This window comes from Macaca nemestrina, chromosome 15 (genome assembly GCF_043159975.1).
Source record: "Macaca nemestrina isolate mMacNem1 chromosome 15, mMacNem.hap1, whole genome shotgun sequence".
NCBI lineage: Eukaryota > Metazoa > Chordata > Mammalia > Primates > Cercopithecidae > Macaca > Macaca nemestrina.
This window is the reverse complement of record NC_092139.1, coordinates 109,667,940-109,692,950: the sequence shown is the minus strand read 5'-3', so window position 1 is coordinate 109,692,950 and position 25,011 is coordinate 109,667,940. Positions and strand designations below refer to the sequence as shown.

At 52.8% G+C, this 25,011-nt stretch overlaps 1 protein-coding gene and 1 long non-coding RNA gene across 3 annotated transcripts in view; one reads left to right on the top strand and one right to left on the bottom strand.

Moving 5' to 3' along the window:
- The window catches only part of SEPTIN3 (septin 3), a 28,133-nt gene extending 14,196 nt beyond the window's left edge, over positions 1 to 13,937 (bottom strand). Inside the window, 2 exon segments of the mRNA XM_011712183.3 lie at positions 2,772 to 2,963; positions 12,434 to 13,937. Of these exon segments, the coding sequence (XP_011710485.2) occupies positions 2,772 to 2,963; positions 12,434 to 13,937 (1,696 nt within the window).
- LOC105464358 (uncharacterized) lies at positions 13,268 to 24,429 on the top strand. Of its 2 annotated transcripts, none has more exons than XR_976792.2 (3): positions 13,268 to 13,357; positions 14,388 to 14,554; positions 23,633 to 24,429. It is a non-coding gene; the product is annotated as an uncharacterized lncRNA (long non-coding RNA). The 2 variants fall into 2 exon arrangements; XR_011614186.1 differs by lacking the exon at positions 13,268 to 13,357 and adding an exon at positions 13,926 to 13,992.
- The last annotated feature ends 582 nt before the right edge of the window (positions 24,430 to 25,011 follow it).

Below are 25,011 nucleotides of genomic sequence, written 5' to 3'. Positions count from 1 at the left end.
CATGCTGGGGGACAAGGGCCTAGAGTTCCAGACCCGCCTGCATTGTTTTCCCTGAATGCCTTTGGATTAGTCATGCCTTGGTTTCTTTACTGATAAGACGGTGAGGAGAGAGGATATTGGACAAGACCAGGGATGGTAAATAAGGTGTATTTCTCATTCCTGCTGATTATCTGGTAGTAGCCACCTAGATCATTATGTTAAAAAGGCTATGTCTGGCCTCAGCACTGAACACGTGCCATGACTGACCAGCAGTCTGCCATGCGCACCACTGGGGAGAGAAGTGGCTCACAGGTCTTGGATTTGCCATGCTTGCTCTGAGATGTTTTCTAAGAGCATTCATTCATTCATTATTCTTAGGTGCCAAATGTTGTCCTAAAATTTGGAGGTACTATAGTGAACAAAACATCATCCTTACCCTCAAGGAGCTCTTTAGTGTGAGAGAGACCAAAACATAAGCAGACAATTATAGTATGTTGCAATAACCAGTATGAAAGAGAATAACCGCAGGGTATTGAAGCAGCATTGCCAAGGGAATCCAACCCAGTCTCTCTGGGACTAAGGAAGACTTCTGGAGAAATGCAACTAAGCTGAAACCGGAAGGTTGATTTCAAAAAAGTCATGAGTTCTAGCCAGAGGGAACAGCAGACACGAAAGCTCTAGGGTAGGAGAGAGCATGGCACGTGGACGAGCACTGCCTCTTATGAGTGAGGAGTAGAATGTTAGATGGGAAGTGGTCAGAGATGAGTTGGAGAGGTAGCATCAGGGCAGTCTAGGAGTTTAAACTTATCCTGAGGTTAAAGGAGAGTTATTACAGAGTTTTAAGTAAGTTGGGTGACTTGATAAGTTTCGCAAGGTGGGAAGATTATTTGGTCACTGGTGGACAGGGGATTGGAGAGGAAAGGAGACAGAGAGCTAGGAGGGTTGGTGCCACTCCGAGTGTGGCCCATAGTGGCCCAGCTGCCAGGGTCCCTGAACCATTTGCTAACAGTTCTTGAGATAAGAAGTCTGCCTCAGGAGAGAAATCTACCTTGTCACTGAGCACACTGTTTAGCTCAGCGGAGGTTTTTTATAGCAAGATTTTCCAGATGATTTATACTCTGGCCCAAGCCCCAGCTGAGCTTATCTTGCTGCAGGTCAGCACTTTGACAGCACAGAGTCAGGTGGCCACGGCAAGCCAGGTGAGAGACCTAGCTCAGTATAGGGTGGCAGCAGGAGAGAGGAGAGAAGTGGGCAGACGTAAGAGGTATTTGTGAGGTAAAATGGACAGAACTGGATGACTGATTGGGGGACGAAGGAGGAACAGTACAGAAGGATGAGGCCAGATTCCTTTTTCAGCACTGACTGGCCATCTCACTGAGATGGGGCAGAGGTCCTTTCCCACTTTTTTTTTTTTTTTTTGAGACAGAGTTTCACTCTTGTTGCCCAGGCTGCAGGCTGGAGTCCAATGGCACCATCTTGGCTCACTGCAACCTCCGCCTCCAGGCTTCAAGTGATTCTCCTGCCTCAGCCTCCTGAGTAGCTGGGATTACAAGCATGCACCACCATGCCCAGCTAATTTTTTTGTATTTTTAATAGAGACAGGGTTTCACCATGTTGGTCAGGCTAATCTCAAACTCCTGTCCTCAGGTGATCCACCCACCTCAGCGTCCCAAAGTGCTGGGATTATAGGCGTGAGCCACCACGCCCAGCCCCTTCTTACTCTTTTATTTTGTTTTGAGACGGAGTCTCGCTCTGTCACCCAGGCTGGAGTACAGTGACCAGATCTCAGCTCACTGCAAGCTCTGCCTCCCGGGTTTACGCCATTCTCCTGCCTCAGCCTCCCGAGTAGCTGGGACTACAGGCGCCCACCACCTCGCCCGGCTAGTTTTTTGTATTTTTTAGTAGAGACGGGGTTTCACCGTGTTAGCCAGGATGGTCTCGATCTCCTGACCTCGTGATCTGCCCATCTCGGCCTCCCAAAGTGCTGGGATTACAGGCTGGAGCCACCGCGCCCGGCCGCCCCTTCCTACTCTTACATTCTGTGATGCAGTGATGCTACTCAGTAACCAAATCCCTGGAAATTCTCTCAAAGTTTTTTTGTTTTTGTTTTTTTGTTTTTTTGGAGACAGAGTTTCACTTCTGTTGCCCAGGCTGGAGTGCAATGGTGCGATCTCGGCTCACCGCAACCTCCACCTCCCGGGTTCAAATGATTCTCCTGCTTCAGTCTCCCGAGTAGCTGGGATTACGGGCATGCACCATCACACCTGGCTGATTTTGTATTTTTAGTACAGATGAGATTTCTCCATGTTGGTCAGGCTGGTCTTGAACTCCTGACTTCAGGTGGTCTGCCCGCCTTAGCCTCCCAAAGTGCTGGGATTACAGGTGTGAGCCACCATGCCCGGCCTTCTCTCAAAGTTTTAAAGCACTACAAAAGAGTAGAAATAAGACCACCCTTCATCCAATCCTCCCACCACATCTTAGAGCTAAGGAAGGACATTGCTGATTCTCTCATGTCACAAACCCGAAAGCAGGCTCAGAGTGGTGAAGGGGCTGCCTGTGTACACCCAGCTGGTGATGGGGCCGGCCTGGCATCCACCCGAAGCTCCTACCCCTAGGTCAGCTAGTCTTAAGGGGAGACAGGGGTCAGGCCTTTGTGATCAGCATGGTGAAATTCTCCCTTCTATAAACAGCTCATCTTAGAAGAGCCAGGGTCACAGCCATTCAGGGGAAAGAAATGGGATCCTTGGTGCTGCCCGCCACCAGGCCTGCAGCAGTCCCACAGCCTTCCGTACCGACGACCATGATGTTGAAGTCGAAACCGGTCTTCATGGTCTTCTTGCGCATCTGCTCGATGATGGTGTCAATGCCGATGTAGCCCAGCAGGTTGGAGTTGATGCTCACGGGCTTCATGGGCACCGCTGGCTTAGGCCTGGGCTCAGGCACCAGCTCTGACATGGCTGCGTCCGTCCTGGTCTCTGGGAGCCCTGCAGAGCCAAGGTGGGAGAGGTTGGAGGGGTGATCAGGAGGACAGCAGAAGTCACATGGAAACCATGGTATTTTTCTCTTGCTACAGAATCATACAAAGTTGAGCCTGGAAAGGATCTTAATATCATCCAGTCCAGGTCCCTCATTTCATAGACAAAGAGACTGAGGCCTGGAGGAGAAAGAACTCAACTAAGAACACAGAGCAGGTCAGAGGCAAAATCTGGGCCAGTGCCAGGTTCTCTGGTTGCTGGGCACTTTCAAATGTACCTCACGCTCTGAAGCCCACATCTGTGCGTCTAACCCAGGGGCTTCTCCATCTTGGCACTAATGACATTTGAGTAATTCTTTATTGTGGGAGGCTGTCACGTGCATTACAGGATGATTAGTGGCACCCCTGACCTTAGTAGCCCCCCAGGTTGTGACAACCCAAAATGTCTCTAGACGGTACCAAATGTCCCCTGGGAGGCACCATTGCCCTGGCTGAGAACCACTGGTCTAGAAAATGTGTGGGGTTATTCAGACCTGAGTTGTGCCTCCCTCCCTGAATAACGGGCAAAGATGTTTTAGGATCTTGCACTAACATCTGTTAACTGTCACTGACCTCGGCTGCTTCATCTTTTAGAAGCAAACAGGGCTACCCTTCTCTGAAAAGTAGCCATCACTCTCGTCTCCCAGCCTCGATGTCCTCTCTGTACCATGAGCACCACTGCAGAGTAGGGGGGTCTGTGCCTGGAGGAGCCCAGACACCCTCCCAGCCATTGTTCTGAATCTGTGGGACCAGTGGGGAGGGGATGAGAACCAGATAAGGGCATCACTTGCCTAAGACGACACAGTGTGCTCTTGGAGTGGTGGATGGCAGATGAAAGAGGAGGCTGAGGAACCAGCCCCTCCCTAGTGAGGAAGGGCAAACATCTCCCTGGGTTTAGTGGATCATGGGTGTGTTCACACACAGGAGAAATTTTTGGGTTTCCTTATCAGGCCACTGGCCACCAGGGCAGGTTCTAGAATAGAGCAGTTCCATTTCCCCATCCATACGATTGGGGTGTGGGGTGAAGTGGAAAGAGCCTGGCTCTGCTACTTCTCAGCTTTGTGGACTTGGGAAGACCACCTCCCCACTATGAGCCTGCATCCCCCTCTATAAAATGGTAGGATCATCACTAAGACTGTGGTGAGCATTCATGAGACATAATACGGCCGGGCGCGGTGGCTCAAGCCTGTAATCCCAGCACTTTGGGAGGCCGAGATGGGCGGATCACGAGGTCAGGAGATCAAGACCATCCTGGCTAACACGGTGAAACCCCGTCTCTACTAAAAAATACAAAATATTAGCCGGGCATGGTGGCGGGCGCCTGTAGTCCCAGCTACTCGGGAGGCTGAGGCGGGAGAATGGCGTAAACCCGGGAGGCGGAGCTTGCGGTGAGCTGAGATCCGGCCACTGCACTCCAGTCTGGGCGACAGACCGAGACTCCGTCTCAAAAAAAAAAAAAAAAAAAAATGAGACATAATGCTTAGAAGCACTGAGCAATGGCCAGGCGCGGTGGCTCACGCCTGTAATCCCAGCACTTTGGGAGGCAGAGGCAGGCGGATCACGAGGTCAGAAGTTCGAAACCAGCCTGATCAACATAGCGAAACCCCATCTCTATTAAAAATACAAAAATTAGCTGGGCGTGGTGGCGGGCGCCTGTAGTCCCAGCTACTCGGGAGGCTGAGGGAGGAGAATGGCATGAACCCGGGAGTCAGAGCTTGCAGTGAGCTGAGATCCGGCCACTGCACTCCAGCCTGGGCGACACAGCGAGACTCCGTCTCAAAAACAAAACAAAACAAAACATGAGACATAATGCTTAGAAGCACTGAGCAATGGCCGGGTGCAGTGGCTCACGCCTGTAATCCCAGCACTTTGGGAGGCTGAGGCAGGCGGATCACGAGGTCAGGAGTTCGAGACCAGCCTGATCAACATAGCGAAACCCCATCTCTATTAAAAATACAAAAATTAGCTGGGCGTGGTGGCGGACGCCTGTAATCCTAGCTACTGGGGAGGCTAAGGCAGGAGAATTGCTTGAAATTGGAAGACGGAGTTGCGGTGAGCCGAGATTGTGCCACTGCACTCTAGCCTGGGCGAAAGAGTGGAACTCTGTCTCAAAAAAAAGAAGAGGCATTGAGCAATAGGTTCCAGACCCTTTTGCCCCAGCCCCTTTCAGGTCTGTAGGGGAAATGAAACAGTACATGTGAAAGCATTGGTTAAAGGAAGGTGTCCCCAGATGCCAGTTACACAAGCATGGTTATTGGACTCCATGTGCTCTTGAGGACACCTTCCAGCTCTGCCGTTCTAGAATCCTATGTTTCATGACTAACACCCTGCAGAGTCTCAACCTTACAGGGAGGCCTGATGGAGCAGCAGATGGAGGAGAGGGAGAGGGGACAGGAGTGTTCCCTTCCTGCCCCTAAACCCAGCCAGGAGTCTACTCTCATCTCTCTCCACCTGGTCCTTCCACTAGTACTGGCAAGACCCTCTCTCCCAATGGGAAACTGTCCTTTCTTCTGTCACTCCCAGGCACAGCCAAATCTGCCAAAGCCTCAGGACCTCCCCAGGGCCTGGCATGGCCCTCTCTTGCTTCCCAGGAAGCTGTTCCCAGCCAGGCAGCTCCACATGGCAGCAAGATTGGCTCAGCCCTGCAGCAGCTGACTCTCAGCAGCCTGGCCCTTCTCCTCCACTCTTGCACGTGGCTCACAGGCCCCACTCAGCACACCTGCACTGGGACCAATGCCCCATTTTTCCTGCCCAGCTGCTCACACAAGCTGGGCCTTTCTTTTGCCCCTTATGCCTCTGCAGCTGAGCCCATTTGGTCTCAACCTGTGTTATAAGATAGAGCCACGTGGTTTTGGGGGGGGATGAGATCTTATCCCCATTTTACATACTTGGAAAGTATGCCTTGTATTTACTATGAGAGGTTGTGTAAAGATTCCTATAAAGTGTTTGTTCTCACCATGGCCTGCTCAGCCCTGGCCTGCCAACTGCAGCATCCTAAAGGAGCACTCCCAAAAGATAGACCCTGATGGAGAGAGGGTCCTACCAGATTCCCAAGCAGCGTCTAGGGGCTACCACAGGCCCGCTGCAGGACCAGGACCTGGTAGATCTCACTTTCATTCCCTCCAGCAAGCACATATGAGCACCCATTGTGTGCACTGTACAGAGTGCCTGCTGCCAAGTCAGCCTCCCCACCGCATGCCCATGACATGCCAGTCACATGCTAACAAGCCACCCATCAGCCCCAAGTACAGAAAATATGTGCAGGTCACAGTGCCACAAGCTTTGCTGGAAGATCCTGTTCCCCCTCCAACCCCTGGCTCCCTCCTCCTCCTCCTCCTCCTCCTCCTCCAGCATTCAGCCCCACTGCTACTCACAGGAAAGCCTCTGCTTTGCCATCTGATGTGAATGGCCCTCTTCTGTACCCGCTGCAGGTATTCTGGTACTCATCACATTCATTCATTCATTCATTCCATCCCATGCAGGCCATTTCATATGCTGTCAAATGGGGGTCTACACCAGCGAAGCCCTAGGCTAAATTCCAAGGACACTTATGTACCCCAGACAAGGTTGTTGCCCTCAAGGACCCACTGGCTGGTAAGGGTGCCTGACAAATAAACAAAGATCTCTGGGGCACAGAACCAATGCTGCTCTGGAGCTGGATTCTGTAGCTCCATCCTCTGCCCCTACAGCTCCCCTGTTCCCACCATGTCAACCTCAGATGGGCAGGTGACCCAGGCTTGAATCCTGGCTGGGTGACCCTTGTGAGCCTCACTCTCTGCTCAGAAAACTGGAGATAGAACCTACCTTGCTGGGTTGCTATGAAGGTTATATAGAATGAAGGATGTAAATTTTTTTTTTTTTTTTTTTTTTTTTTTTTTTGAGACGGAGTCTCGCTCTGTCGCCCAGGCTGGAGTGCAGTGGCGCGATCTCGGCTCACTGCAAGCTCCGCCTCCCGGGTTCACGCCATTCTCCTGCCTCAGCCTCCCGAGTAGCTGGGACTACAGGCGCCCGCCACCGCGCCCGGCTAATTTTTTGTATTTTTAGTAGAGACGGGGTTTCACCGTGGTCTCGATCTCCTGACCTTGTGATCCGCCCGCCTCGGCCTCCCAAAGTGCTGGGATTACAGGCGTGAGCCACCGCGCCCGGCCGAAGGATGTAAATTATATGGCACAAATACATACTAGTTCTCACCCTTCTTTAGGGCAGGGCCATGTCTTATTGATCTCTGTGCCCCAGTCTACCTAGCATACCACAGGCACTCCTCAACAAATGAATGAATGAATGATAGTGAATGAGAGCTTCAGAGTGAGGCAGGTATCAGAGACATCACCTTTCTCTTCCCTCAGATGCTTCTCCCCGTGCAGAGCAGCTGACCCCCAGTGAGCAATGGCTGTTGTCTTGGCCACAGTCAAGAGAGTAGAATTGTTGAGACCTCCTCCCTCCTCTGCAACAAGGATTGGAGGGGGGCTCCCCAAGGATGGGGAAGAGCTCAGGTCGGGCTCACAGCAGGGTGCAGCTCAAGTCTGCCATCCAGGCTAGACGGTCCTTGGGGCCCCCCTCAGCTCCTGGCTCTCCCAGGGCCCCTAGAGAAGGCGGATCTGCCTGCAGCACCCTCTGCCAGAAGCTACCTGCCCCATCAGTGCTCCAGGGAGAGGCACCATCCACCTGACTGGGCGCAGCCAAGTCCCCCACAGAAACAGCCCCTCCATTCCCATGCTAAGCAAAGACCCTGGCACTTCCTTTTACGGGCAAATGAATGGTTTTGGCTTTGTCTGGCCCAGGGACACCACCCCTCTGTGGGAAGGTGGCAGCTGGGGGAGGGGACCTTTCCAAAATAGCACCTGCTTAGTGCAGGCCCCCCTCTTCCTTCCAGCCTGAAGGGGGATCTTCCTCAGCCCCTAGCAGCCTTCAAGACCCCACCACCCCCAACAGAGGCAATTCCAGCCCACCCCAGCTCCAGCCCTAGGCTCTGGGAAAAGGAATCACCGAAAGCTCTCTCGGTCCTTTCTCATTCGCAGGAGTGGAGGGCCCTGGGACACCCCTTCCCCCATCCCAGTCCTCCGGAGGCCAACGGGTTCCCTTGGAGATCACCAGCTGGTGCCTGTCTCAGCGTGTGCCTGTGGGGGCTGGGGGAGAGGGGACGTATGTATCAGTGCACAGGTCTCTCATCCGGCTGGCATGGCCCTGGCACCTGTGCATGGTGTGTGTGCGTGTGCGTGTCTTGGTGTACTCCAGCGTGGGGCTTTCTGTGCGCATCGGGGTCCCTGCTTGCGTGTCCGTGGGTTCCTGCGTCTCCCCGCGTCCTGTGTCTGCCCCTCTGCGAGACTGTCTCCCTCGAGGTGGGTGCCACCGTGTGTGCGTGTGTCCGCGCATCTGTCACCGCGCGTGGGCTCCTCGGCGCGGAAACCCTCCCCCGGGAGCGCCTCCGGCCGCGCTGGTCGGGGCCGCAGCCTCCTCCTGGCGGGTGCTGGTGGCCCGGCCGGCCGCCCTACCTTTGGACATGAATCCTCCTTTGTCTCGGTTCCTCCAGGGAGATGCTCCGGGCGCGGGGCTGCAAGGCTGAGCGGGGCGCGGGCTCCCCCGGGCCGAGCGGCCCCTGCAGCCGGGCCTCGCCCCTTCGCGCTGTCCTCCCACCCGCCCGGCCCGCGGCCCCGCCGCGCCGCCCCTGCGCCCCGCGCCGCCGCACCCGCCCGGGACCTCGCCTCTGCTCGCTCGGCGCCGCGCCGCCCCTGTCCGCGCGCACCGTTGCCGCCGCCGCCAGCCGCCGCCGCTGCCACCCGCACCACGTGACCGCGCGCCCGTCGGCCCCGCCGAGGGCCCCTCCCCTTCCCGCGGCGCCCGCGCCCGCACGCGGGAACGGGCCCCGGGTCCAGGCTGCGGGCGGCCCAGGAGCCGTACCCGCGGGCTCCAGGTGCCCGGGCCGGAAAGGTGCCTGCGTCCCAGTCCCATCTGTCCCCCTGGATCCGCTCGCAGCCCCTTACCCGCTAGGCTGCGGCAGGGAGGGGCGGTGGGAGCAGGGGACCAGTGGCAACTGCGGGCGGCCGTGAGCGCGCGTGAGTCACGCGGGGGCTGGGGTGTTGCGCGGGTGCCTGTAGAGCCCTGAGTCAGGGGCCCGGGTTCCAGGCCCTGCTCGGGGATGATGAACCAATAATCTTAAGCCAGCCAGGAACTTCCCTGAGCCTCAATTTGCCCATTAGAAAAAAATGTCATGCATTCAGTGGATACTAATGGACAGCATATTGCCAGGCCCTGGGAGCACAGGGGTGAGGACAACCATCCCTCCCCTTGAAGGTTCTGGGTCTAGTGGAGGAAACAGGAAGATGGAATGTCCTAATGCAGGGGCTGCGGTGCACACAGGGGACTGAGGGTGCAGGCAGGTGGGCACCCTGGGGAGAGGGGGCTTGGAAGACTTCTTGGAGGAGATGAGGGCCAGATGGAAAGGCAAATGGGAGTGGAAGGGAAGAATGGAAAGGGAGAGGCATTCTGCAAAGAGAAGACAGCGGAGGTGAGGGGGGCCAGAGGTGAGAGCTGCATGGTGCTGGTGGACAGCCCAGAGTCCTTGGTGTCGCTGAAGCAGAGAAAATTCCAGACAGGTGTGCAGAGCTAAATAAGAGGCTGGAGAAGTCCACACGCAGCCTTGGAAGCTGGACTTTAATGGAAGGTAATGGTGAATCACTGACGAATATTAAGCTGAAAGTGCTGCCATTCAATATATAAGTCGTTGCAGCAGTTGTGTGTGGACAGGGAACAAGCCAGTGGGTGGGAGGTGGCCTCACAGGGGCAGAAGGATGGAGAGGAGAGGACAGCCAGCCAGATAGTTGAGTACTGAAGAGATAAATCAACAAAGTGGGAAATAGTCTGGAAGAGATGGCAAGAGAGAGATGAGGAAGAAGAGGATACCCAGGTTTCTAGGTACCTGATAGAAGGTTAGGCGATGCCTACAGCTGAGAGAGTGAGATCAGGGAGGCAGGAGTCAGTTCAAGAAGAAAAGGGCTACCTCTGGACATGTCCGGGAGACATCCGGAATGTCTGGTAGATAAACCAGCTAGCTGCTGGCTGCCCACATCTGCACTTCAGGAGACAGGGCTGGGCTGCAGAAGGAGGGAGAACTGAGGTCTGGTAGGGAGAAGTGAAGACCAGAATTTAGGTGAGGTGCCCAGACTGAGTGTGCGGGGTGGAGGGAAAGGGGTCTGACAATCTAAAGACTCAATTCAGGTGTTAGACTGGATGCCTTCGAGGCACCTTTCCAGACCCAGAAACTCTGAGCCCTTGAAATGTTGGGAATGAGGCTGCCCAAAGTAGAAATTTCAACAATCTGGATTCCAGTCAGCTTACTGCCACCAGCCAGCTTTGGTGTGACTTTAGGCATGTCACAGGCTTTCTAAGACCAACTGAATGTCCAGCCCTTGTGTTGACCTATTTAGAGTTCTGTGTAGGACTTCCATATATACATGGCTCCAACTTACCTTTCAGGATTAAAGGGCTGGGGGTGGGGGATCAAGAAAGAGACATCCAGGTAAGGCACCTTTTAAGCAGCAAAGGTGAGTGTAAATGGATTTGGAAAGTTTCAGGTGAGGTCATTATCTCACATCCAGAGGAGGCTGCAGAGACTACCTATTAGACAAATCACAACTTCCTGAAGTGCTAGTATTTTCACATAGGAGGTAGGAGGCTTGCTTTTTTTTTTTTTTTTTTTTTTTTGAGATTCCATTGCCCAGGCTGGAGTACAGTGGCACAATCTTGGCTCACTGCAACCTCCGCCTCCTGGGTTCAAGCATTTCTCTGCCTCAGCCTACACACCTAGCTAATTTTTTTTTTTTTTTTGAGACGGAGTCTCGCTCTGTCACCCAGGCTAGAGTGCAGTGGCACCATCTAGGCTCATTGAAACTCCGCCTCCTGGGTTCCCGCCATTCTTCTGCCTCAGGCTCCCAAGTAGCTGGGACTACAGGCGCCCGCCACCACACTTGGCTAATTTTTTTTTTTTTTTTTTTTTTTTGAGACGGAGTCTCGCTCTGTCGCCCAGGCTGGAGTGCAGTGGCCGGATCTCAGCTCGCTGCAAGCTCCGCCTCCCAGGTTTATGCCATACTTCTGCCTCAGCCTCCCAAGTAGCTGGGACTACAGGCGCCCGCCACCTCACCCGGCTAGTTTTTTGTATTTTTGTATTTTTTAGTAGAGACGGGGTTTCACCGTGTTAGCCAGGATGGTCTCAATCTCCTGACCTCGTGATCTGCCCATCTCAGCCTCCCAAAGTGCTGGGATTATAGGCATGAGCCACCGTGCCCGGCCACACCTGGCTAATTTTTTATATTTTTAGTAGAGATGGGGTTTCATCACCTTGGCCAGGCTAGTCTTGAACTCCTGACCTCGTGATCCACCTGCCTCAGCCTGCCAAAGTGCTGGGATTACAGCTGTGAGCCACTGCTTTTAAAGCTGGACACACCTATTGATCACCAGATTATTCCACCTCTTCAGGGAACAAAGAAACAACCCCAGGAGATGCTAAAAGGAGGACTCACCATAATTGCTCCTCCACAAGTTACCCCTGTTAACCTTTCTTTTCCTTTTTCTTCTTTTTTTTTTTTTTTTTTTTTTTTTGAGACAAGGTCTTGCTCTGTCACCCAGGCGGCGAGAGTGCAGTGGCACAATCATGGCTCACTGCAGCCCCGACCTCCTGGGCTCAAGCAATCTTCCCACCTCAGCCTCCCCATTAGCTGGGACCACAGATGCATGCCACCATGCCCTGCTAATTTTTTATTTTATTTTGTCTTATTTTATTTTTTGAGACAGAGTCTTACTCTGTCACTAGGCTGGAGTGCAGTGGTACGATCTCGGCTCACTGCAGCCTCTGCCTGCCAGGTTCAAGAGCTTCTCGTGCCTCAGCCTTCCAAGTAGCTGGGACTATAGGCATGTGCCACCACACCTAGCTAATTTTTGCATTTTTAGTACAGACGAGGTATCACCATGTTGGCCAGGCTGGTCTTGAACTCCTGACCTCAAGTGATCCGCCCACCTTGGCCTTCCAACGTGTTGGGATTACAGGTGTGAGCCATTGCGCCCAACCCTTATTTTTTTATTTTTATAGAGATAGTCTCACCATGTTGCTCAGGCTGGTCTTGAAGTCCTGCCCTCAACCAATCCTCCCATCTCAGCCTCCCAGAGTGCTGGGATTACAGGTATGAGCCACCACACCTGGCCACAACCTTCTTTCTGATAGTTTCCCTCAGCCTGACCTCAGACTGGCAGGTTATAACCCAGCTCAGGGTACAGTCCCTATGTCTGGCCCTACAACCCCCATTTCCTTTTCTCCCAACCCATTCAACTCTGACCTTAAGAGTCCTTCCTCCCTTTCCCAACCCATGCAAGCATGATTCATCTCCAAGCTCACCCACTTCCACCTCCGCCGGCAGCCTAGTCCATCCCCAACCAAGTTTCTGCATTTACCTTTGGATTCTGTGGCCAGGTCCAGGGAGGCAGGCTCTGTGGCTCCATCCGTGGCAGCATTAGTGTGGTCTAGGGCTGGGTCTGTGGATCTGATTGGCATTAGCAGGCATGTAGCAACGTCTGATATGGTTAGGTTATTAACACTCCCCAGTGTGATCTTCCCAGTGGCTAGGTCTGGGGTTACTGGCACAACTGAACCCAGAGCTGTACCCATCCTACTTGTGTCCAAAGCAAGAGAATTCATAGCCGTGCCCAGCTTGGCTCTGTTTACTCTGGCCAAAGCCATGGCTGTTTCCAACCTGGTGGTGCCCACTGTAGCTGTGATTGTGTCCAGCTTGACTGGGTCTGATGTTGCTGAATCCATGGCTGTGCCCTTTGTGGTCATATCTGGGTTGGCTGTGCTTCTTGTAGCCATGGCTTTGCCCAGCTTCTCTGGGTCTGAGGCTATCAAATCCATGACCATCCCTGGCTTGGTTGTCCCTACTGTAGTCAGATTCATGGCTGTGCCCGGCTTGATTGTGCCTGCTGTAGCCAAGTTCGTGGTTTTGCCTGACTTGACTGTCCCTACCAAAGATAAGTCTCTGGCTGTGCCCAGCTTGATATCCACAGCGGGGAACTCTGTGCCTGTGTCCAGTCCGGATGTATTTGGTGTGGCTAAATTGATAGCCAAGCTAGGTCTCTTGGTGGCCATTGTGGCTAAATGTCTGGCTGTGTCTGTCCTTGTATCCATAGCAGTCAAATTCACAGCCGCGTTGGCCCTTTAGAGACGCCCCCGGGGTCTGGGGATCCCCCTGGCCCGGGGTTTGCCTTTTCCTGGAGAAGCTCTGGTAGGTGTGTGGTCAGTCACTGAGACAAGGTGCCCCTGGCCTACTGAGCCTGGCTCTGCAAGGACTGGTGCACTCTGGGCTAACCGGGATTGGAAAGGTAAGGCCAGGTAGGAACTCACCAGGGGCTTCTCTGTGGCAAGCATCCTGCTGGATTTGGTCAGACCTGAATTCCGTGGGCCCTCAGAGTGGACCCTGCCCCCTGGCACTAGGGTCACAGGTGGTGAGCCTGGCGAGGACACCCTCTCTCCTTCATGGGGAGCAGCCTTCTTTCCTGGGGTAGGCAACTCTTCCCAGTGAGAAAGTGGGCGATCCAGGGACCGTGCCTGGATGTTCTGACGGAGAGTCAAGGAGATAGAGCTGAGCTTCCTGGGTACAAGGCTGCTGGTGGGCAGGGGGCTCAAGGAAGCCCCCAGAGCAATGCCCATCTCCTGTGGGGGCACACTCCGGGTCCTGGCTCCAAGGCCCAGCCGACTGGAGGTCTGTGGGATATGGCTTTGGGGGAAGGTATCCAAATGGATGGTCTTCCTGAGGACGGGGGTGAGGGGGGACCCTCCTCCAGGGAGTCTCGAGGGGCGGGTAGGGCGCCCCAGCACATGGCTGTGGGAGAAGGAGGTTCCCGGGCCTGGAGCTCCGTGCGACTGCATCTCTGGAGGAGAAGGCACCAAGTCGTGGTCCATCCAGGTTGTTTGTCTTCCCCTGAGGCAATCAACAGAGAGAAGAGGCCAGGCAGGGGTGAGGAACTCAGGCCTGGAGGTCTCAGCCCTCCCCTTCCTGACCAGCAGCTGAGCATGCCAGGTCTGAAGGGGCCTGGTTCTGGGGACTGTCCAGTCCTTAGTGGAGGGCACATGTAACTTCCTTCAGTCCCCCTATGGCTCCTACCTGCTGCAGACCGACCTGTACCTCATACCCACCCCACCCCTGGCCAGCTATCACACAGTAGGGTGGGCATGTCTAGTGAGCAGTCTGCCTCCAGCATGGGGGAACTCAGGCCGGGCTTATATCTCCCTTTGCCTGAGCCTGAGTGTGGCCCCCGTCTCTGTGGACAGGTCTATGGAGGTCATATACATGTTCAGGGACTCCAGAGGAGGGCAGTGCTTACTGGAGATCTCTCTCCCTTTCTGTTCCAGAAAGAACCAAAGGGTTGTGGGTTCCCACCCACAGCAGCCAACATAGGAGCTCAGGTGTCCAGGTAGAAGGATGAGAGAGGACCAATTTGGCTTGGAGCCCCAGAACCAAGGAAGAGCCCTGAGCTGGCCTAGTGCTGGAGTCGGAAACAAAGCCAGCCCTGCAGAAGGTGAGGTTGGGAAATGGAGAGGCAGTGAGTGTTCACAGAAGGAGCTTATCTGGTGAACAAGCCATGGTCCCTGCCCTTGGAGAGCCTGCCGTGTCCAGGGATGCCAGGGAAGGAAGTAGGCAGGGCTCCGCCAAGCTAAGCATTAGGGGTAAAAAGGCGGGAGGCTAGACCTGAGCTGGGGCTATTCCTACAGAAGGCCCAAAGGTGAGAAAGTGTGGCATCTTTCTGAAAATCCAGCATGGGGCTCCTAGGCTGCATCTAGCAGGGAGGGGAGAGCAAAGGCTGCGGGTGAGCTGGGGTCCAGCCCAGGCTACAGCAATGCTCAGGCCAGGGAATGTGACCCATTCAGATCTGCAGGTAGGAATGGCACTCAGGGGCAGTGTGACGGAGGGATCCGAGGGGAGAGGATTGAAGCAAGGATCCCATGAGGACATAGTTGAAACTCTCTGCTCCCTGGGCTGTGGAAGGGGCAGGGCTAGGGCTGGGGCTGGAGGAGGCTGCATTGCACAGGGGTAGAAGCAGCAGGACTGCCCGGGCTAGGGAGTAGGCACAAAGGGGTGTCAAGGATGAAGCTCAGGACTCTGGCTATGGTCTTAGTAGATGGCCACTCCCTGCCACTCTGGACTCCAAGTAACTCACCCTCTGGAACAAAGTTGGTTTCGCTGCTTTTAACACAGCAGGCTGGGACCTGCAGCTGGGGGAGAAGGCCAGGGCTGGTGGGAGGAGTCAGTTCCAGAGGGTTCATGGGGAGGGGAGTGATCATGTAGCCAGGTCCTTGAGGTCTGGAGCAGGGAGGGGGAAGGCAGGACACCAGACGGGGAAGGCATCACCCCTCACAATGGTGCCCCCAGCCCCACATCCCTCTTCTGTCATATATTTGTATCCAAGACTGCCCTGGCCTCCAACCCTTTCCCACCTGGCCTATCGCTGCAGCCCTAATCTCCTGCCTGCTCCTACACAACCACATACACTTGGGCACACACGTTTACCCTGCACTTAGCCACAAACAGCTCCCCTCAGTGTGCACACCCACACACAGAGAGCAGGCCAGAGGACAGGTTGTCCGAGGGCGTCACCCGACCCCCATCACCTCACAGCACTCCCATCTTCCATGGATTGCTTGGTCCTTTCCCCCCCCACCCCCCAACCCCCCCACACACACACCTACCTTGATCAGAGGACAAGAAGGATCCAGTGGAAGATAAGGCACACGCAGGCCCCTCACCTCCCCTTTACCCAGAGTCTGGCCATGGTGGCCAGCTGAGGGGCCTTGTCCATCTGGTCCCCTCATGGGCTCCTGCTCAGCCTCCGGGCCACAGTCCCCAGGCACAGGGCCCAGCCCTCTGCTAACTGTCCCACCAGCTACATCCCGCGGAGACTGGGCTGGACTGGGCTCTGGTGCAGGGAGGAGCTGGCTTTCTAGGAGTGGGCGGCTGTGAATGGCTGCTCTGAGCCTCTGGAATCCTGAAGAGGCATGGGAGGCTGGTAATGGCCAGGCTGGCACTCACGGCCACCTGCGGGGTGGTTCCCTGCAGCCTGCCCTCCCCAAATCTGCTCTGTCTCCCACAGACTCTGATGCCTGGGGAGTATGCAGTAAAAACAGGGATACTCCAAATATGGCTATACTCCCATGGTCCCAGCGCCAATCTCCCTCAGGCTCTCCCTCTGTGCCCTTCATGCCCTGTTCAGCTCTGCAACCCTCAGGCCATCTTGCCCACTCACCTGGTCTTTCCTCAAGGGGGCTGGAGTTCCCAGAGGCTAGAGCTCCTTCAACAACTATTTCCTGAGCCCCAGCTTGCTCCAGCTGGACCCTGTACCCAGACCCTAAGGGTGTGAAGAGGCCCCTAGGCCTGCCCCTGAGGGGACCACAAAGGCACCCAGTCTGGCTCTGGCAATGGAGACTCTCAGCAGCCCCTGGCCCTGGGGCCGGGATGGGAGCCCTCTTCTGTGTTCCCACAGCCCCTGGCTGCCTCTGTCATAGCAATGGTGATAACAACGATGGTGCTGATAACAGCTACTATTTCCTGAGCACTTGCTCTGTGCCCGGCACCATGCCAGGGCTGGGCGGAGCTCACAGTCTGCTAGGAAGATGGGTATGTAAACAGATCCTATAGTACTATCCTTTACAGTGATGGCAGATGTCCTCTGAGCACTCACCCTGAGTCAGGAACTAGGCTAAACATTCTCCTGGCATCTCCTTTAATCTCCGCCTCATCACCTGCTTTTTGCCGAGGAGGACATTGCAGCCCACACAACACTGCGTTGTCTGGTCTGCTCTCCTGTGTGTCTCTCTTTAGCAAGTAAGCTTCTGGAGCTGCACTGGGCAATAGAACTTTCGGTGATAATGGAAATGTTCTATGTCTGCGCTGTCCAGTACAGTAGCCACTAGCCACAGATGGCTACCGATCACTTAAAATGTGGCTATAGTGACCAAGGAACTGGATTTTTTACTTTAATTTGTGGCTACCATATTAGCTCAGCTCTGTTTCATTTGTTGTTGTTGTTGTTAGTTTTTTTGAACAGGGTTTCACTCTGTCGCCCAGGCTGGAAGACAGTGGCGCAATCATGGCTCACTGCAGCCTCTTGGGCACAAGCGATCCTCCCGCTTCTGCCTCCAGAGTAGCTGGGACCACAGGCATGCACCACCACGCCCAGCTAATTTTTTATTTTTTGTAGAGATGGGGGTCTCCCTGTGTTGCTCAGGCTGGTCTCAAACTTCTGAGCTCAAGCAATACTCCTACCTCCACCTCCCAAAGTGCTGGGATTACAGTCATAAGCCACCATGCACGGCCGACAGCTCAGTTCTGAAGGGCCTGGATCTTCTCTGGGCCCCACGGCCTGACAAGAATTGGCTTCGGTAAGTTTATTTTTCTTAAGAGTCTCAATCTGTCACCCAGGCTGGACTGCAGTGGCGGGATCTCGGCTCACTGCAACCTCCACCTCCCAGGTTCAAGCCTCAGGATAATCCTACTTCAGTCTCCCAAGTAGCTGAGATTACAGGCATATGCCACCATACCTGGTTAATTTTCATATTTTTAGTAGAGATGGGGTTTCAACATGTTGGCCAGGCCGGTCTCGAACTTCTGACCTCAAGTGATCCATCTGCCTCAGCCTCCCAAAGTGCCGAGATTACATGCATGAGCCACCATATCCGACCAGTAAGTTTCTTTAGAAAGAAATAATAAATGAATTAATTATGATTGAATGGTGATTGTGTGGGCCTAGCACCCATCCCTCTTCTTTTTTTTTCTTTTTTTTTTTTTTTGAGACGGAGTCTCGCTCTGTTGCCGAGGCTGGAGTACAGTGGCGCCATCTCAGCTCACTGCAAGCTCTGCCTCCCGGGTTCACACCATTCTCCTGCCTCAGCCTCCTGAGTAGCTGGGATTACAGGCATCTGCCACCATGCCCAGCTAATTTTTTTGTATTTTTAGTAGAGACAGGGTTTCACCATGTTAGCCAGGATGATCTTGATCTCCTGACCTCGTGATCTGCCCACCTCAGCCTCCCAAAGTACTGAGATTAAAAGTGTGAGCCACCACACCCGGCCCCCATCCCTCTTCTTATCCTTTCTCTCCCCTTACAGCTTTAGGTTCTCAAACTTGGCTGGGCTCTGGTTACCAGGGCAACCTGCTGGGATCCCAGTGGATGGGGGAGGGGAGCTATCTGGTGCTTCCTTGCTTTGAGGCCCTCAGGACCAGCCTGACTTAAGGAAGAACAGAGGGTGCTGGGAAGGAGAGGGCACAGCTCTGCCGGGACAGACTGGAGCAATGGAGACTTTCCTGGGTCCAGCCCCATTGGATTACATGATCTCTGTGAGATAAGCAGCCTAGAGCTGAAATCAGGGGCCCTGGGTTCTCTCCCCACTTTGGCCAACGATTCACCAGGCAACGTCTGTCAGATTAACTTGTGCTTCTGGGACTCAGTTGCCTTTTAAAATAGGGATCAGATGCCCTCATGTGGTCGGTCTCTTCTACTTCAAGAGCTACAATTCCTCCATCTTGCTCCCTGCCAGGCTGTTAGGGCTTTGAGAGCAAGGCCTGAGTCTTGTTCATCTCCACATCCTCCTGCCCATCTGCCCTGCTTAGAGGCTTAGAGGACACTGCCTGCCCAATAATTACAGGCCAAGGTTCAGCTGCCCTCTAGGGGCCCAAAGTGACAATGGCCCACTCCTATCTATACATATGATGCTTTCCCATCAAAGAAAAGATCCATAGGCCTGGAAGTGGCCTCAGAGAACAGAGGCCTCCACTCAATCACAAAACCATCTTGGTGACCTCCCAGACAAGTGGCATAGGCTCTGGAGTCCTTCAAGCCTGGGTTTGTTAAACTATGTGATTTCCAAACAAGTCAATCCCCTTGAGCTCCCATCTCATCTGTAAAATGAAGATTATATTAGTCAGGACGAGTCAAGTTATGCTGCAGTAACAACCATTCCCAAATCCCAGTGGCTGATAACATATTTATTTATTTATTTATTTATTTATTTATTTATTTTTTATTTTTATTTATTTTTTTTTGAGACAGGGTCTCACTCTGTTGCCCAAGCTGGAGTGCAGTGGTGCAATCACAGCTCACTGTAGCCTCGACCTACCCAGGCTTAGGTGATCCTCCCACCTCAATCTCCCATGTAGCTGGGACTACAGGCATGTGCCACCACACCCAGCTAATTTTCCTTTTTTTTTTTTTTTTTTTTTTTTGAGATGGAGTTTTGCTCTTGTTGCCCAGGCTGGAGTGCATGATCTCGGCTCACTGCAAACTCTGCCTGCCAGTTTCAAGCAATTCTCCTGCCTTAGCCTCCCAAGTAGCTGGGATTACAGGTGTGGGCCACCACACCCAACTAATTTTGTATTTTTAGTGGAGGCAAGGTTTCACCATGTTGATTAGGCTGGTCTCAAACTTCTGACCTCAAGTGATCCACTCTTCTCAGCCTCCCAAAGTCCTGGGATTATAGGCATGAGCCGCACCCAGTCTAATTTTTCTAATTTTTATAGAGACAGGGTTTTGCCATGTTGCCCAGGCTGGTCTAAAACTCCTGGCCTCAAGTGATCCTCCTACCTCAGCCTCCCAAAGTACTGGGATTATAGGCCTGAGCCACCACACCTGGCCGCGATGATACATTGATTTCTCATCCATGTCTCATGTCCACAGTAATTTGGGTCCACTAAGGCTCTGCTCTGTGCCCTCTTCCCTCTGGGACCCAGGCTGCCTTCTAGTGCATTGTTAGTCATGTGGCAGAGGAAAGGAGGGAGTGACAAATTGTGGACTAGCCATTAGATGCTTCAGCCTGTACTCACTTCTAATTACAACTAATTGGTCAAAACTAGTCATATGGCCCCACTCATCACAAGGAGGCAGGGAAATTTAATCCTACCATATGCTGACAGCTGGAGAGTCAGAAACCTTTGGTGAACAGCAGTGAGGACCCACTTGCATGGTTGCTATAAGAATGCAATGGGGGCCAGGCACGGTGGCTCATGCCTGTAATCCCAACACTTTGGGAGGCCGAGGCGGGCAGATCACGAGGTCAGGAGTTCAAGATCAGCCTGGCCAACATGGTGAAACCCTGTCTCTACTAAAAATACAAAAATATTAGCTGGGCGTGGTGGTGGGCGCCTGTAATCCCAGCTACTTTGGGAGGCTGAGGCAGGAGAATCTCTTGAACCCGGGAGGCAGAGGTTGCAGTGAGCCTAGATCACACCATTGCACTCCAGCTGAGTGACAAGAGCGAAATTCTGTCTCACCAAAAAAAAAAAAATGCAATGGGGGCCAGGTACGGTGGCTCACACCTGTAATCCCAGCACTTTGGGAGGCTGAGGCGGGCAGATCACCTGAGGTGAGGAGTTCAAGACCAGCCTGGCCAACATGGCAAAACCCCATCTCAACTAAAAATACAAAAATTAGCTGGGCGTCATGGTGGGCACCTATAATCCCAGCTACTCGGGAGGCTGAGGCAGGAGAATCACTTGAACCCAAGGGGCAGAGGTTGCAATGAGCTGAGATTGTACCACTTCACTCCAGTCTGGGCGAAAGAGTGAAACTCTGCCTCGAAGCAAACAAACAAAAAACTGCAACGGGCAATTGCTAGTCCATGAGCTCAGTCCATGTTATCCATTCAAATTGTTGCCTTGGCACTCTGATTTCCTTTTTTAGGTATGATTTTTATGTATCCTTCCATGATTTGCTCTGACTTTCTCATCAGTTCCAGCTGTTTATAGCTGCAGAAATAGAGGGAAATGGAGCTGCCAAGGTTCACACAGTGAATCAGTAGCTGGACACCCAGGTCTCCAGGCTCCAAATACTGAGCCCTTTGTACCTTATGAGGGAAGGAGAAAAAAGCTCTGCCTACCAGGGGTTCTCTGAAAGGGTGGTTGACTGGGACTGTGATAGTCTTTTGAGAGAGCCTGTAGCCTTTGCTCTTCTCCCAAAGCTGGTCTCTCAGCCTTCCCAAGCCCTTCCTACTCAGCCAGTGTGGAGAACTGTGGGGGCGGAACAATGAGGAGCCTGTGCCACCCTCCAGGGCTGGAATCTGAACATTGCAGCCATTCTTACTCAGGGACCCTGTACATTCCCGCCTCCTGTCCTCCTGTTCTGAGTTGAACCCTGACACACCTGCCCTTCCCCATCCTGACAGCTCTCAGATGATGGGAAAGCTCCCAGGACTCTGCAAAACCTCTCAAAGCATTTTAAAAACCTGCACACAGCGTGACGCCCAGGAAACCTCCAAACCCTTCTGAAATCTTGGTTTCTAAGCAAACAGGCAACCCCTGGCAGGAATTCCAAAGAAACTAGCCCCATTCTTGCCACAGGCAAGCTTTCAAGGAGGCCCTGCCCAGTGCCAGGCAGGCTGCAAGCCAAGATGAGAAGATGCGGTCACTGCTCTCCACTGACGTGAACAAAATCACGACACAAGATTAGCATTGTGGAAAGCCGCTGGTAGGGCCAGGGAAGGCTTCCTCGAGTAGGTGGTAATGGGAAGGTCATCGGGTTCTCTGTCCGGGTCTAAGCCTTCCTTGAAAAGCCACTTTCTGGATGCTTAATCCCCCTGCTCTCCTGCCACTGGCTCACTCGCATTCTGTGTTTTGGCCACACCACTCACAGTCTTCAGAAAGGACTAGGTTCTCTCCGGAGTCCGTGGCTTAATACTTGCAGCCTTCTTTTCCCTTTGCAGGGAAAACTCTTATTCCACCTCCAGAACCCAGATTACTAGTCATATCCTCCGGGACGCCTTCCTTGACAACCCCCTTCCCCAAGAATTAGACACTTCTTCAGTTCTGTTTTTAGTTCTGCACACATACTTCTCTTGCGGCAGGTACAGTTTTATAATTTGTCTGTTGGCCGGGCACAATGGCTCACACCTGTAATCCCAGAACTTTGGGAGGCCAAGGTGGGCGGATCACTTGAGGTCAGGAGTTCGAGACCAGCCTGACCAACATGACAAAACCCAGTCTCTACTAAAAATACAAAAATTACCCTAGCATGGTGACGTGCACTTGTAGTCCCAGATACTTGGCAGGCTGAAGCAGGAGGATTGCTTGAACCTGGGAGGCGGAGGTTGCAGTGAGCTGAGATCACACCACTGTACTCCAGCCTAGGCAACAGAGTAACACTCCCTCACAAAAAATACTACTACTAAATTAGCTGGGCATGGTGGCACTTGCCTGTAGTCCCAGCTATTCAGGAGGTTGAGGCAGGAGAATCGCTTGAATCCGGGAGACCGAGGTTGCAGTGAGCCGAGATTGTGCCACTGTACTCCAGCCTGGGCAACAGAGTGAGACTCTATCTCAAAAAAAAGAAAACACTACTACTAATAATAATAATTTGTCTGTTTATACCTCTGTACCCTCCAGTTTGTGAGCTCTTCTGATGCAGGGATATCCTCTTCTCCATTACATTCTTGGTGCCAGGCCTAGGTATGCAACGTGCCTCTGTAGAGTTCAAGAGGATAGCTATGGGCCAGGCGCAGTGGCTCATGCCTGTAATCCCAGCACTTTGGGAGGCTGAGGCGGGTGGATCATGAGGTCAGAAGTTCAAGACCTGCCTGGCTAACATGGTGAAACCCCATCTCTACTAAAAATACAAAAATTAGCTGGGCATGGTGGCACATGCCTGTAATCCCAGCTACTTGGGAGGCTGAGGCAGAAGAATGGCTTGAACCCAGGAGGCAGAGGTTGCAGTGAGCCAAGACCGTGCCACTGCCCTCCAGCCTAGTGATAGAGCGAGACTCCTTCTCGAAAAAAAAGAAAGAAAGAAAAAAAAAAAAAAAGAGGGTAGCTATGTGATACACGGCTTTTATACAGTGCTTTCTTCCCCACTATCTCTTTCGACATCTGCCATCACCCAGTGAGGGAGGTAGGGCAGGAGTGATATGAAAATGAACAGGGCTCAGATGGGCATGGTGGCTCATGCCTGTAATCCCAGCACTTTAGGAGGCTGAGGTGGGCAGATCACAAGGTCAAGAGATTGAGACCATCCTGGCCAACATGGTGAAACCTTGTTTCTACTAAAAATGCAAAAATTAGCTGGGTGTGGTGGCACACGCCTGTAGTCCCAGCTACTCAGGAGGCTGAGGCAGGAAAATTGCTCCAACCTGGGAGGCGGAGGTTGCAGTGAGCCGAGATCGTGCCAATGCACTCCAGCCTGGCGACAGAGTGAGACTCCGTCTCAAAAAAAAAAAAGGAAAAAAAAAAAAAAAAAGAAGTGAACAGGTCTGTATGGAGAACCTGACAGGAGCTGAGCACAATGCCAGACACCGGCAGGGGACATTTATGTGGGCTTTAATCATCTGTGATTCTCAGTACCTGACACAAAAATGTGTGGTTGTGTTTCTGAGAGCTCAGGAAACTTGCCCGAGGATGTGCAATTTAAATCAATGGTTTTATAGGATTTACTATTATCAAGTCTTGACCTCGAATCGCTCCTAGTCCAGTCCTCTGACATCCCCTGGCAGATGGAAGAAACATTCTGCCTCCACGGGCAATGGCCTGTTTCTGTAGACTCTGCCATCTGGGTCAAACCTTCCCTCCCCTTCACTGTGTTGCTTTTACTATCCCATCTGAAGCATTTCTTTTTCCTATTTAGAACCAGAAAAAGGTTGGGTGCCATGGCTCACTCCTGGAATCCCAGCAGTTTGGGAGGCCAAGGCGGGTGGACCACTTGAGGTCACGAGTTCAAGATCAGCCTGACCAACATGGTGAAACCCCGTCTCTACTAAAAATGCAAAATTAGCTGACCATGGTGGCACGTGCCTGTTATCCCAGCTACCGGCAGAAGAATCGCTTGAACCCGGGAGATAGAGGTTGCAGTGAGCCGAGATCGCGCATTGCACTCCAGCCTGCGCAACAAGAGCGAAACTCTGTCTCAAAAAATAATAATAATAATAATAATAATTTGTCTTTCATGAAGAGTGAATCTCTCCCTTCTATCACATAACAATAAAAAGATGGGCCAGGTGTGGTGGCTCACGCCTATAATCCCAGCACTTTGAGAGGTGGGAGGATTGCTTGAGCCCAGGAGTTCAAGACCAGCCTGGGCAACATAGCAAGAACCCATTTCTAAAAAAGAAATAAAAAGTCTGGGCATGCTGGCTCACGCCTGTAATCCCAGCACTTTGGGAGGCTGAGGCAGGTGGATAGCCTGAGGTCGGGAGTTCGAGACCAGGCTGACCAACATGGAGAAACCCCATCTCTACTAAAAATACAAAATTAGCTGGGCATGGTGGTGCATGCCTGTAATCCCAGCTGCTTGGGAGGCTGAGGCAGGAGAATTGCTTAAACCCAGGAGGCGGAGGTTGCAGTGAGCTGAGACTGCACCATTGCATTCCAGCCTGCACAACAAGAACAAAACTCCATCTCAAAATAAATAAATAAATAAAATAAATAAACACATAAAGACCTCTTTGTGTTTCCCCTTTCCCTCTCGCTGCCAGGAGGCTTAGAGACAAGTAATAATAACAGCATTACAGTAGGAGTCAGAGTTAAAATATTTCCTCCTTACTCCTATGTTATGTGGCTCCTTCAGCTGAAACCTTCTTGAATCTTTTAGGGGAAGAACAGGTGTAAATAAACATTTATGTAATGAGCCCAGGGGAGAAGTCTGGGAAAGGATCCAGGTTGAAGAGCAGAGTGCTTGGATGAATCTCTCACCCTCCCTTTGATGGCAGCCTAGGGTGAAAAATCTTGGTACAGCCCTTGAACGGAGGCAGCTCTCCTAAGAGAAGGACTGGCCACCTTGAGGCCTCCGCAGGGTCACAGTCAGCACCCTCCCTGCCCAGGCTGTGAAGCTCGTGACCATGAACACATTTACACTTCAGACTCTCTGTGGCTAGAATTTTTATTTTTAAGGAGGAGTCAGAAAAAGAGATTCTAGTGTGAAATCTCCTGACTGGTGAATATTGGCAACTAATTTGCATTTTTTCAAAACACTATGTGGGACAAATCAAACTTGGCTGCAGGCCAGAT